General features: G+C 45.9%; 1 protein-coding gene across 1 annotated transcript; it reads right to left on the bottom strand.

The window, feature by feature from the left end:
* Nucleotides 1-281: 281 nt before the first annotated feature.
* Nucleotides 282-14,578, bottom strand: RAB25 (RAB25, member RAS oncogene family). Its single transcript, XM_081892571.1, has 5 exons — nucleotides 14,306-14,578; nucleotides 8,328-8,523; nucleotides 4,387-4,580; nucleotides 3,424-3,504; nucleotides 282-2,689 (listed from the first exon to the last, which is right to left on the bottom strand). The coding sequence occupies exons 1-5, from the start codon at nucleotides 14,343-14,345 to the stop codon at nucleotides 2,553-2,555; spliced, it is 648 nt and encodes a 215-aa protein (XP_081748697.1). The 5' UTR covers nucleotides 14,346-14,578; the 3' UTR covers nucleotides 282-2,552.
* Between the last annotated feature and the right edge of the window lie 255 nt (nucleotides 14,579-14,833).

Raw genomic sequence — 14,833 nt, 5'->3', positions numbered from 1 at the left:
AGGGTTCGAGACATGGAGTCTTAGTCCAGCCCTAACTAGAGATGCCGGCAGGGATTGAACCTGTGACCTTCTGCATGCAAAGGTGGTGCTCCCCTCCCTTGAGCTACAGCCCTTCCCCTATGAAAAAGAATTATGCTCGGTGTCAAATCCCTCCTCTTTTAGTTTAATAGGGCTGCATTCACAACATTAATCCGCTATGATACCACTTTAAACCATCATGGCTTCCCCCAAAGAATTCTGGGAACTGGAGTTTGTTCACGATGCACAACAGGAATCTTAGGTGTCTCTGAAATAAGCACTTTGTTTCTTTTATTTATGTCATGTTTCCCAGTGTACACACCCCTACTTGTTTCGCTACATTAAGCACAGTAATAAATTAAAAAATGCCCAGTCCACAACAATTTATTTACAAAATATATTCTTTGTGTCTCTTGCTATATATACACACAATATATATATGTATAAATGTACACACACAATATACTGACAAATTTCCATTTCCACAAAGGCCTGGCTGTGTCTTTTGGATGGGGTAAATTTCGAAGGATCTCAGCTTGGTGTTCCAGACATTCAAGTTTCGGTATGGAGGCTGAACACAAAAGGAGTCACAGCCACAGAAAGAAGTCTAAGCAGGGAGTCCAAGTGCATTGTGAACGTGTAACAAAAGAAATAACAAGTATAGGGGGGGTGGGATCTGAATTCCCTACTAGGGCAGTGCCCTTATTAGGCCAACCAAAATGTCACAAAATAATGTGCAAGTTTTTAAGTTTCACAGAACTCTTCATCGAGCCAGATGAAGAGATAAGGAGAACTCAAAAAGCTTGCAAACTATTCCATGATATTTTGGTTTGCCTAATAAAGACATTGAGCTGACAGGGACTTTGGAATATAACAAAAGAATTTTAAAAGACCCCCATCAGGGATCCTTGCAGACTCCTTGACACACTAGCCAAGCTGGAAGCCCCCCCCCCCCCATCAGGTCTTCCTCCTGCTTCTTCCCCCCAGCAATCTGTATTGACAAGGTGGATTGCCTCTGCCTATGGAGGCTCAATTTAGCCACTGATAATAGCCACTGATGGAGTTCTCCTCCATGAAGTTGTATAATCCCCTTTTCAAGCCATCACCCATCACCTCCTCCTTTTGGCTTCCAGTTCTGTCAGTTAATCATTTTGTTGGGGGATTTCCGGTATTAGGAGACTAGGAAGTGCCAGGGGAGTCTTCATAATACCCGAATTTCCTGCCCTGCAAAATGTCCTTCTTCCTACCTACCTAGTCATTCAGCCACATTGGCACCATGCCCAGGGCACTGTGTGGAAATTCTGGCGCAGATTTATTGGCCCTACAAGAGCAGCAGCAAGCCTTGTCAATTACGCACCCTCTGGCTGTTTTGGGCTACCATTCCCATCAGCCCCAGCCAGTGTATGAGGAAGGCTGAGCTCTCTAGCAGCCTCTCTCAACCTGGCACCCTCTGGGAGTTTTAGACTACAACTCCCAGTTATGGCCATAGCCCAAAACATCTGGAGGGCACCATGTTGGCAATGGCTGGGACAGAGAGTTGGACTTGGATGAGGGAGACTCAAGATCATCCACAAATTTGCACTGACCTCGTCTCCTTAGAGGTTGTGGGGATAGAAGTATAATTTTTTTAAAGTTTGAAGCAGCAGATATCACATGCAGCGAAGCCCTGTTACCATGAAGTAAAAGCCACTGAATTCAACAGGGATTACTCCTGCGTAAACATGGTAAACCTCACAGAAAGCCAACAGGATTTAAGTTAGCACATGTTAACACCATACATTTAAAGTGCAATGGCACCACTTTAAATGGTCGTGACTTTCCCTCCCTCTGGGAGCTGTAGTTTGTTAAAGGCGCTGAGATTTGTCAGGATGCACCTCTTTCCCTCCCAGAGCTACAATTCCCAAAGTTCCTTGTGAAGGGAATTGTAGCTCTGTGGGGGGAATAGGGACCTCCTAACAACTGTCAGCAAGCTTAATAAACTATAGCTCCCAGAATCCTTTTGGGGAAGCTGTGATGGTTTAAAGTGCTATCAAATGTACGGTGCGATTGTGGCCTTAGTCACAATAACCTGCAATGGAACTTGCACTGCAATCCTAGGCCTATTTGGATGAAGAAGCCCTACCAGAGTTCAAAGCACTTCACTCCCATCTAAGAGGGTACAGGACGGCTAGTTGTGATTAACTTTGGCAGGATTGTGGCTACTGTTGCATTCACTATAGATTCGTATCTGCATTGGAAGACAAGGCTGGGACATTGCAGGGTTGTGGGTAGTTCTTTTGTACAAGTACTGACCCACAAACACATAATTCTTGATTCAAGATGCTTTGTCACCCCCAAACACACTATTGTGCTCCCTAGATTTAGGTAGGCAAGCCTGATCCAAAAAGTTTCCATAACTAACCCCCAGACCACAGAGGCTACAGTGAGACGGACATCTCGGCCATAAATCATTATCCAGAGTGTGGAATCCTCTCCCACCCACCAAACGTTGGCTTCCTCAACACGGCTGATGTTCCTCATGTGCGACCCTCGCTTCAGAGGTTCAAGCAACAAGCTCGCTTCCCTTCCACAGCTTGAGAGGTGGAGGCTGCATCAGTGTGTTCAGCAGAGAGCGAAACGGTGTTGTCCAGGGGGCTTTTCTGCTTCTGTTTCTGCACTTTGTTGAAAATGTCTAGGAGACAGGAAGGAATAAATAAAGATGGTTACGAACCCACCCCAATTTCCGAGCAGCGATAGATTCCAGGAGTGCCCCAGGGGCTCACTTTCCTTGGAATGAATGTGTCTTTAGGACAGATGGTTTTATTTGTACAGGTAACTCACAATGTATGCACATTTAGCTTGTGCAAATCCAGCTTTCACACTTGGCAATTAAATTTAAAAAAAAAAAAATTAAAGGGGGCAAAAATGGGGAGGATGTCCAGGAAAAAAACCTTTGCCAATCCCACCCACCATTGCACCATAGTGCTAACTTGTGTGCGTTATCAGCACCAATAAGCTACCATCTGGGGAAAACCTGAATTTTATGTTTTTCCAGACTGCATGATTTACTTTTTATCTCCATGCGTAAAAAGGCTAAAGGTTTCTGGGTACACACACACACACACACACACACACACACACACACACGGGGAGTGGGGGCTTAAAACAAACCCTTCTCCATAGGCTGCAGCCCCTTACTGGAGTAAAGAACAAGTGACAGCAAGGAAGACCACCCTCGGCACCACTATTCCAGTAGGATGCCATTGAGGTGGGCCCCCCCGGACACACGCCGCATGCCAGGCAGTGTGTCATGTCCCCGGATGCCATCACGCCCTCTGGGGAGTGCTAGCCACGCCCCTGATTGCTCTCTGCCCCCGGTAGTGGAGCATGCAGCTTTGCCACTGGTACCACCAACTGATGACTCACCTCTCAAGATAGTTTCAAAAGCCAATTCAACATTTGTGGAGTCCAGCGCAGAGGTTTCCATAAAGAGCAGACCGTTGTTTTCTGCAAGAAGAGAGAAGCAGTGAGACCCTATCAGACCTCCATTAATAGAGAAGATAAGATCACCAATTTAAAACTGGGATTGGTAGTCATTCTGCGTTTTTATTTCATAATTTATAAAATGCATTCAGAGAATACTGAAACAGTGGACAGAAAGAGAATATAACACAGTGGTACCTTGGTTCCTGAATGGCTTGGCTGACGAACAAATTGGCTCCCTAATGCCTCAAACCTGGAAGTAAGTGTGCCAGTTTGTGAACGTTTTTCGGAAGCCGAAAGTCCGTTTTGGCTGTCGGCATTGTTTATGGGGCCAATCAGCCAACTAGAAACCACACCTTGGTTTGCAAACGTTTTGGAAGCTGAACGGACTTCCAGAATGGATTGAGTTCAAGAACCAGGGTACCACTGTACAGACAATAACACAGTGTGTAGCCGATTTAATCCAGTGGATTAATCAATTGTTAAAAGTGCCTGTGATCGATCAGGCTGTAGATTTCATTTTTATATAGTGGCATTGCTCGTTTAGTAATAAAACACATTATAAAAGTGTGCCAGTACAGATGGCAGGAACTATTTTAAAAGAGGCACTCCGTCTTAAAGCTTCTAACTCTTCACACAAGTGCCGAGAAGGTACATGGGATGTTGCCTTACACTGAGTCAGACCATTGGCCCATCTGGCTCAGTTACCGTCTGTAGAGATTTGCAGAAGCTCTCCAGGGTTTAAGGCAGGAGACACTCCCAGCCCCAGCTGGAGAAACTGGGGTTGAACCTGGGACATTATGCATGCAAGGCAGATGCTCTACCACTGAGCCACAGTCCTTCCCTGTGGTGGAGCACAGATACTTCTCAGAGCCCGATGTACAAAGCCACAGAGCTGTCCCCTACCTGCATACATCTTGGCCTCCTCCGTTGGGACCTCCCGGGCTTGGGTCAGATCTGTTTTGTTGCCCACCAGCATCACAATGATGGTGGCCTCTGCGTGGTCATACAGCTCCTTCAGCCAGCGCTCCACCACGTCGTACGTCTGGTGCTTGGTGATGTCAAAAACCAAGAGGGCTCCCACTGCGCCTCTGTAATAACTGAGAGATCAGGACAAGGGTTAAGAGAAGGGCATATGAAGAACTAGCAGCAGCAACAACAACAACAACAAGGAAGCATGGGTGTCCCACGATTCCTTCTCTTTTCTTCGGAAGTCTCAACATTATTTCTTAAACGAGGCCTTTGATTATAACATACATTTAAAGCGGTACAGTGTCACTTTAAACAGCCATGGCTTCTTCTGCCCCAAAGAATCCTGGGAGCTGCAGTTTGCTAAGGGTACTGAGTGTTGTGACTACAACTCCCAGAGTTCCCTGGGAAGAGGGATCGACTACTGAACCACTTTGAGAATTGTAGGTCTGTGAATGGGGCCTCCTACCAATGCACAGTGCCCTGTGCAAACTACAGCTCCCAGAATTCTTTGGGGGAAGCCATGACTGTTTAAAGGGGTATCACAGTGCTTTAAATGGTGTGAAGGTGGCCTATGTTGGTTCTTCTTTGCGGATCTTCCACCTTCCACCTTAGATCTCACTTTTCAAATCACAGTATTAATTAATTTGCACCCAACATAAGGTGACCAGTTATGCACTGCCCAAAAAAAGGAAAAGAAATAAGATGAAAGAAGTCAACAATTTGCATAAAAACTGTACGTGGGCATTTATATCTATGGATGAAAGCTTACAAATAATTGCTATACTTTAAACAGAGATACAGAACACCTCCCTATAGTGGAGAGGATGGAGGGTGAGTGGTGGGTTTGCCTAGTCTGCTAACCACTGAAAAGTAATTCAAAGCTCCTGCATCCTTTTTTTATTGTCCCTTATTTTTTTAAGCCAGCCTTGGACTGGACAGCCAGGCAAGAACATGAGGAAGGTGATGAGCAGGGCTGGTGAGGGTACCAAGGGCCGAACAGAGGTGCCTGGAGGGCCACATAGAAACTCAGAATCACAGAGTTCGAAGGGACCGTGAGGCCCATAGACTCACAGAGCTCGAAGGGACTACAAGGATCATCTAGTCCAACCCCCTGCAATGCAGGAATCATCAGAAAGGCCTTGCTCACAAGTCCTATTGAAATGTCTTTACTTCAGAGTTGCATTGACATGCACACCCTACCCTTCCTCCACAGAGGTAAGAACAGACTCTCATGCAGGCAGGAAGGCTCCTGTTCACTGCTGGCTGCACTCAGATTTTGTTTGCTACCTAGAAGTAGTTTGGACGTCCTCCAAGCATTATTCTCAGTTTACCACAGCAACAGATTGCTGTTGACAAAGGGAGGCAGACATCCATAGCACAACAGGAGGAGGCGGCCATAGGGTCTAGAAACTTAAGCGGCCTCACTCAATGCTGCAAAGTCATGAGCTTAGCTTTCTAACCCGATTAGAGAATCTCTGCAATCTACTAATTAAAAACAAAAAAACAAAACATGCAAATTTCAAATAAGTAATAATGCTTAGCAATTATAACTTCCAAGGGTGTAGCCATGTTCATTGTCTTCATTACAACACACTAATCCTGTATTACCTTGGCATCTTAAGAGGCTGATCACTTTTAAGAGTTGCTCTTTCAGAGCACACTTTCGTCAGGTGCATCTGATGACACAGGGCTGGGTCCGTGACCGCTTGGCTCACATTGATCTTATTATCTTCAGGGTGGCACAAGTCCTTTCTGTGGTTTTTAGCATTTTAATACAGTGGCATTGGACTGCATTCATATTCATTTATTTTAAAAGCTTCTGTGCTTGCCCTTCATCAAAACAGGTTGCAGGGCGGGGTGCAACAATATAGATAATATTTTGGGTGTGTCAGGAGCTGCCCTGTCCTTCTGGTCTGGACACAGCCCTGAACTGGGGAGTGGGTGGAAAGAAGAGCACTTCCAGTGATGGTAAAAAACACAGAAAATGCCACTGATATCATGTGTAACTTAAGCTTGCTTTTTCCTCCTCCCTCCCAGTCCCTTTTCCTCTTTTTAGGGGTGTGTGTGTGTGTTTGTGTGTGTGTGTGTGTGTGTGTGTGTGTGTGTGTGAGAGAGAGAGAGAGAGAGAGAGAGAGAGAGAGAGAGAGAGAGAGAGAGAGAGAGAGAGAGAGAGAGAGAGAGAAATGGCAAAACTCACTGCAGCCATGTGGCCCCTGGAGGGTTGGCTCAGAGGACGTGGTGGAGCCTACAATAGCCCAGTGAGACATGTCTGAGAAGCATTTTGAGGATAAAACACTTGCATCCAGCAGGACCTCAACTTTGCTATTATAGCAGACAAATCTCAAGAGGTTTCCTCTTGGGTGTTTTAATACGGTGCTGTGCTTGTGTGTTTAGGAACTGTTGCTCCTGTGATACCTGTGTTATGTTCACAAGTATTTTTTTTACAAATTATATGTTATCTCAAGAGGAACATCATTTGGGGATACTTTTATATATTTTTAGATGAGCACTAGGTCTTCTTTCATTGCCGTTTTAATGCTTCTTGTTTCTTAACCTGTTTTTAGCCTGTTGTCATTTTAACTTTTTGAAGGTTTTAAAAGGTTATTCATTTTTCTTATTGATAATATTATTGATTAAACTTCTCTGAAGTTTTGTTCTTGATTTTACAATTATGAGGTGTATCCACTTAATAAAATTAATAGAATTAATTTATATTTTTATTCTGGAAAATATTGGAGATGCTTTGGCGTAAAAAGCAACTAACAACATCAACCCCTGCTTTAGCATAAACATGCACAGGATCGGGGGCTCAATGAGCATGCAAAGCATTTCCCTTTACAACGGTCCCGCAAGATGACCCAATGTTATTATCCCAATACTGCAGACGGGAGAGCTGAGGCTTGTTCAATAGGGCTGCATCAATAGGAGTATAGCATCTAGATCAAGGGAAGTAATAGTGCCACTGTATTCTGCTCTGGTCAGACCTCACCTGGAGTACTGTGTCCAGTTCTGGCCACCACAGTTCAAGAAGGACACTGACAAACTGGAACGTGTCCAGAGGAGGGCAACCAAAATGGTCAAAGGCCTGGAAACGATGCCTTATGAGGAACGGCTAAGGGAGCTGGGCATGTTTAGCCTGGAGAAGAGGAGGTTAAGGGGTGATATGATAGCCATGTTCAAATATATAAAAGGATGTCACATAGAGGAGGGAGAAAGGTTGTTTTCTGCTGCTCCAGAGAAGCGGACACGGAGCAATGGATCCAAACTACAAGAAAGAAGATTCCACCTAAACATTAGGAAGAACTTCCTGACAGTAAGAGCTGTTCGACAGTGGAATTTGCTGCCAAGGAGTGTGGTGGAGTCTCCTTCTTTGGAGGTCTTTAAGCAGAGGCTTGACAACCATATGTCAGGAGTGCTCTGATGGTGTTTCCTGCTTGGCAGGGGGCTGGACTCGATGGCCCTTGTGGTCTCTTCCAACTCTATGATTCTATGATTCTATTCTATGATTCTAAGGCTGCGGATCAGGTCAGTGTGGATGTGGCGAGATGCTAAGTGTTATGTACTGAAGTTCTCACCCTGGGCCAGCAGGGGGATACTGTAGATAGTTATGCAAATGAAGGATCGAAAAGTGACGTTCAGTGATTGGATAGTTTTAGAAAATGGCAACAGTTACAATTGTTCTGGAGCTCTATATAAGCAGGCTGACTGAGCCCCTCAGCTTAGTTCTGTTCTGACATCTGAATAAAGAAGAACTGTTTGAAGAATCGCTGTGTCGTCTGCTATGTTCGCCCACAAGTTAACACTAAGGAAGAAGGGAGTGCTTCCCAATCCGCAGCCAAATCCCTCCCAATAACTTCTGCCCCACCTGTACTTACGCCGAAGTAATGGCCCGGTAGCGCTCCAGGCCAGCCGTGTCCCAGATCTGTGCTTTCACCAAGGCATCTCCCACCAGGATGGTACGAGTGGAGAACTCCACCCCAATTGTGGTGCGGCTGTCGTGGTTGAACTCATTGCGGGTGAACCGGGAGAGCAGGTTGGTCTTCCCGACTCCTGATTCTCCAATCAGGACCACTAAGAGAGAGGGAAGGAAGGAGTGAATGCATTGCATTCATTAAAAAGTCTAGGTACAAATGCATTTATTCACCTTATGAATCGCTCCCTATTAAAAACAACAACACACAATTGAATCGATGTAGCAATAAGCATCACCAACAAAAAAACATATATGAAGCCAGTGCTTTAATTCTGGTGGTGCTCAAGAGTACGCAGTACCAGCACCCTTTTTCCTAAAAGAAAAGCTATTTTATATATAATACTGTAAATTCAAAGCCAGTATGGACACAGAACAGGATTAAAATCTTGATGTAAACAGCTGGCCCAAGGCAGTTTGGCACCAGAGGTAAAACACAAAATAGCACACCGCTCCCCCCCCACCAGGGAAGGAAGAGTGAGCGAAGATCTACCCCAAACAAGTGGGGAATAAAAATCTACAGTGCAATCTGCTGCCCCTGTGGATCCTGCCATCTGAGGCAACCACCTCACCTTGCCTCATGTGTGGGCTGGTCCATGATCTAGCCCAGCATCCTATTCTCACAGTGGCTAACCAGGTGCCTGAGGGAAAACGGCAAGCAGGATTCAATCGCAAGAGGACTCTTCACTCCTGCGGTTTCCAACAACCGGTATCCACACCATACATTCAAAGCACTATGCTATACCACTTTAAACAGCCATAGCTTCTTCCCCCAAAGAATCCTGGGAGCTGTAGTTTGTTAAGGGTTCTGAGAGTTGTTTGGAGACCCCCTGTTCCCCTCACACAGCTACAATGCCTCTTCACAGGGAACTCTGGGAATTTTAGTTCTGTGAGGTGAATGGAGGAGTCTTCAAACAACTCTTAGCACCCTTAGTGAACTACAGCTCCCAGGATTCTTTGGGGGAAGCCATGACTGTTTAAGATGGTACCACGGTGCTTAGATGTATGGTGTGAATGTGAACATAGAGCTGAGCCTTTTGCAATGCATCATGGGATGGAGTGGCTCTGGCAGCTCTCCTTGGGACAAGACCTGGGGCTCTGCAAAGGTGCCCTTCTTTGCCTGAGAGGGTCCCATGCCTTGCCCTTCGCTAGTGATGTGATGCTCTCCTGGCCACTGGCCACTCACCCAATTCACTTGCATTATTTTGAAGGCTGCTGCCAGGAACACCAGTGTGTCTGTTCCTTCCTCCCTCTGCCAAGTGCTCCTGAATCCCTTTATTTATAGCTGTGATTTCACGCCCCGAAGACTTTGCAACAATTAACACAACACATTTCCGATTCCTACAGCAAGGGCAAATACAACAGGCCATAATTCACGCAAGGTACAGGGCCCTGCAGCCCCACCAGGGAACCCAAACCTGGTAGGTGTCGCTGCCTTTGAAGGCTGGGGAAAGCTAGCTTCGACAATTGTAGAATAACTACGTTTGGCTTCTCAGAATGTGATCTGAGGGCTGCCGGTGGCCTGAAACCTCCATTCAGAGGGACGTGGAAAGGTTGCCGGACTACCTGCACTTGTCCCTGTGCTGTTCATTTGTTTGTTAGGATGATGACGGGGACTGAGATCCTCCCGATCAGGGCCCAAATTATTTATTTATTTATTCATTACATTTATATTCGAGCTCAAGATGGTGTACCTAGTTCCTCCTTCTCCCCATTTTATTTTATCCTTTCAACAACCCTATGAGGTTGGTTCGGCTAAGAGCCCAAGGTCACCCAAGGCTGAATGGGGATTTGAACCCTGGTCTCCCAGGTCCTAATCCAACCCTCTAACCGCTACACCGCACTGCCTCTCAATTTATCAGGCTTATCAGACAGGCTAACATGTACTGTGGCAGCCATAATATGTGCTAGAAAAGCCAGCCGGTATCTTTACTATGGAATTATTTTTCCGTGTTGCTAAACAGCTGGGCCTCAGTGACTCTTCCGCCAGTTGCATGGGATGGATCAGAGCGTCCAGCTGTTAACCAGAAGGTTGGTGGCTTGAGCCCTCCGAGGAGCAGCTGTGGGCAGGATTCCTGCATTGCAGGGGCTTGGACTAGATGACCCTCGGGCTCCCTCCAACTATACAGTATATCTGTACAGTATATCTATACAGTATATCTATACAGTATATCTATACAGTAGTTCTTCAGTGTATCTGAAGAAGTGTGCATGCACACGAAAGCTCATACCAAGAACTAAGTTAGTTGGTCTTTAAGGTGCTACTGGAAGGAATTTTTTTGTTCTGACTATGGCAGACCAACACGGCTACCTATCTGTAACTCCAACTATACAGTTCTATGATTCCCATTTAACACTTTGTGTCTGTGTCAGCTCTTTGGAAACCTCAAATCCACAACTCCTACGAGCAAGAATCCCAAATCAACTCTCCCCAACCAATACTACAGAGGTCCCTTTTCTACTTTTGCATTTACCATACTTTTCCATCTATAAGACGCCCCTGTGTATAATTTTGGGGGGCTCAAAATTAAGAAAATGCACTATGCACTATCTGTGTACAAGATGACCCCTTATTTTAAACTTCAAAAGTTTAGGAAAAAATATAGTCTTATACACGGAAAAATACAGTACTGTAGTTTTTCACGTGGATTCCTCTGTACCTCAGAGCCTATCACGGGCAGGGGACAGGAACTCAGGCCTGAATGTGGACCCCTAACTCTCTCCGTCTGGCCCTCTGAACTCTCCTCCAGACCACATGCCTCACTGGTCCTGCTTCACACCCTCCTAGGCTGTTTTCTTCTGGCTGGAATGTGTCCTTGAACTGTGATAATGACTCATTTGCCTGGGTGGAGGACGGAGGAGGGTGGGTGAGTGTGAGGAAACTTGCCAGTGCTATTTTTCTAGAAAAAGAGGTGCCAGAAGTCACCATGAATGCCTCTCTTTATAATGGCAATGGCACCCACCTGAGAGGTGCCCGAATTGAGTTCTGGTGAGTTCTTGCTGAAAAAAAGCCCTGGGTTTTCAGAGTTTCCTGGGAAGAGGGACAGTCTGTTAAACAGGATTCTTTGGAGGGGAAGCCATGACTGTTTAAAGTGGTATAATAACGCTTAAAATGCATGGTGTGAATTGAGCCTTCTGCAGACAGAGATGGGGTCTGAGGCTGGAGAAAAGGGGGCGAGTTATTTATCTGCCAAGTACCACTGAATCTGTGTCCTCCAAGCTGGAATTTGAACTCCACCGTCTCAGGGATCATGTTTGCTCCTTTACCGAGAGGTGCAGGTTTATGAAGGCCAAATATTTGTTTTGGTTTCTGAGAAAACCGCCATCCCATATGCTGTTGTCTGTATGTTTTTACAGCCTAGATGGGAGTTGTTAGAGAGCTAGAAACTTGACAGTTGGCTTCACTCTGCTTGTTTTTCCTAATGGCTGCAGCTCTGGTGCTTCAGAGTCCAGATTAGCACAAACAGTGATCAGATCAGGGCTGGTTTCTGGCTTCTGGATACCCAGAACACCAAATTGGTGTGTTGTTGTCCCTCAAAAACGCTCCAGGCATTAGGGGAAAACATCTGGCACGAGGAAGCTAGGTAGTTAGCGGGAACTGTTATAACAGGGACAAGGAATACTTTTTAGCCTTGAAGGCAACAATCTCTTCTTGTCAACCTTATGATGACCACATGCCAATGGTGGGCAGGGCCAGAGGCAAAAGTGGGTGTGGCAACAAATGCAAATTCTACCTTTGCAAAGTAGGCTAGTTTCAGGGCTTCTTTTCCAAGCAGGAATTCAATTCCAGCACATTTGCACATTCATGCACATTCATGCTAACTTCCAGCACCTAATTTTCTAGAAAAATAGCACTGCATACAACCTGCAGGTGAACTCTTGCAAAGCTCAGCTTGCAAAGCGGCTGAACTCTTGCAAGATGCTCCTGCCTCACTGAGCAGGTGAGATATGACAAGGCTTCTATTGAAAGGGGTAGAAGTGCATGGCTTTGCAACTTAACTCAACTCTTCTCCTGTGGTTGATGGGGAAAGCAAAGAGTCACATGCTTTGAAGTACCAGGAAACAAGGAAAGAGAAAAGCAAATAATCAAGCTGCAGGGAGGAAACTGATCCTATCACTACCAACAATAGTCACTAGGAACGCAAAGTTTGGCCAGCTGATGAGTTGCATTAAAATGAATACAAACCTCAAGTTGGTGGCCCAACCTCCTGGCAATTTTACATGCTTAAATTATTTAGGGTTAGGGTGTGCAGCGACTGCTATCTTAGAAGACGCATTCCTGCTTCTCTTACGCAGTGAGGTAGTTGCATACATGCTATACCTTCAAAGCACATTATTTTCCTCAAAGCATTATGGGCACTGTAGTTTATCCCTCATGGAGTTACAATTCCCAGCAACGTTTAACAAACTACAGTGCCCAGAATTCTTTGAGGCACAGTATGGTGTGCTTTAGAGCTATATACTGTAATGTGCACCATCCTTCGGAACTGCTTTCAAATACAAATATTTTGCAAATCTGTTCAGGATAATCTGACTGATATGTTAGGATCTCATATACCCTTAGAACCTAAAATATTTCTACTTGGTCTAAAGCATCAAGAGATAGTGTTCCATCTTATAACTGCTGCTACGATTGTGACAGCTAAAAAATGGGGGGGGGGTACATGCAAATATATTGGGGGGGAAATCATAGTAACAAAAAATTAAGTTACCGTAACTTATTATAAAAGAATACAAACAAATCAGCCTAACATATTTCTGGAAAAATTCGTAATTTTTGGTACATTTACTCTAATGAAAATGTTCAAATTTACGCTGCCTTCAACCTGTTGTAACATTATGAGTATCATTTTACAGATGTTGAATCTAAATTTTAAAAAGCATAAAAGGTACAGTGTGTACACAACTGCACATTTTGTCTTTCAGTTTATTAAGCTTTAAATGTGTGCAAAATTTAATCAACTAACGCGAACAGACTTAATCAGCCTTGATTCTTTAAGACAGGCACTCTTCAAGCGCCATATGGGTGCTTGACAAAGGATACTCAGCTGCAGCCCAAAGGTGTGAGCCTATTTGTTCACTATTGTCTGCACTGACTGGGGGAGGGGCTGTGGCTCAGCGGGAGAGGCAGACACCTGTTTGCATGCAAAAAGTCCCAAGTTCAATCCCTGCTGGGATCCCCAGGTAGGACTGAAAATATCCCGTCTGAAACCCTCGAGAGCTGCTGCCAGCCAATGTCTGCAGTACTGAGCTGGACCAGTGGTTTCTCACCATCACCCCTGATCCTTTCCTAGCTGCGGGTGGCAAGGCTGGAAGAAGAGAGCAAAGAAAGGGCTTGACCGCAGAGCTACAGCCCCTTCAAGTCATTGCCCCACCTTAGGAATTTAGAGTGGACTTCAAATACCTGAAGGGGTGTCACATGGAAGATGGAGCAAGCGTGTTTTGCTGCTGCTCCAGAGGGTAGGACCCGAATCATAGGACCATGTGGGTCATCTAGTCCAACCCCCCTGCAATGGAGGAAGCTTTTGCTCAGTGTGGGGCTCGAACCCGCAACCCTGAAATTAAGAGCCTCATGATCTGCCAGCTGAGCTATTCTAGTGTATTAACCGGTAGATTCCATTTAAAAGAAAGCACATTCGGACCCAACTTCAGGAAGAACTCTCCCACGGTGAGAGCTGTGGGACGGACTTCACTGGGATCCCTGCAATGCAGAGGGGTTACAATTGTACAATTCTATAAATCCTCCCATGGCTTTAAAAAAAAGGGGGGGCATCTTGGGTCAACACACAGCTTTCAGGGAAGTCCAGAAAACCCAGCCAACAGTTTTGAAGAAAAGGAATTGGGAGGTGGGGAGAGAGAATGAGGCAAAAACAAGACACTTACCTTTAAAGACGAAGTTATAATCTTCCTCTGAGGTCCCCATGGCTTGCTGCCCTCCAGGGCCCACTTCAGCTGGAGCAAAGGGGTCCCTTCTCTGCCCTTGTGCAACAAACCAGGAAGGAGGGAAAGGCTAGGCTGCTGGGTTTTTTCTTTTCTTTTGCAGAGAAACCCCAAGTTTAAAGCAGAAAGAGCGTAGAGGGAAGGAGGGAGGGAGGGGCGGAAAGGAGCGAGGTCCACCTGTGCAAAGAGAGGCTCTTGTTTGGAATGAGGGCGGATGGGTGGGGGACCCTTTGAACAAGGGGGTGGCAGGGCGGGAGGAGGAGGGAGAAACCGTGCCACCCAGTCAGGGCAGGTTAAAGGTGCAGCTTCGCCTGACTCAGTGGGGCGTGGACTCTCTGCCGCCGCGCAGGTTGAACAGGTAAGGGCTGAGCCCAGCCCCTCCGCGGCACCTCACCTGGGCGGGTGTCACCTGAGCGGAGGGACTCCTCGCCCCCTTCACCTGGGCTCGTGGTAAGGTCAAGGGGAGGGGAG

The sequence above is a fragment of the Podarcis melisellensis genome (assembly GCF_964234715.1).
Source record: "Podarcis melisellensis genome assembly, chromosome: 16".
NCBI classification, from domain to species: domain Eukaryota; kingdom Metazoa; phylum Chordata; class Lepidosauria; order Squamata; family Lacertidae; genus Podarcis; species Podarcis melisellensis.
The sequence above is the reverse complement of the archived record's forward strand: the minus strand, read 5'-3'. Positions and strand labels throughout refer to the sequence as shown.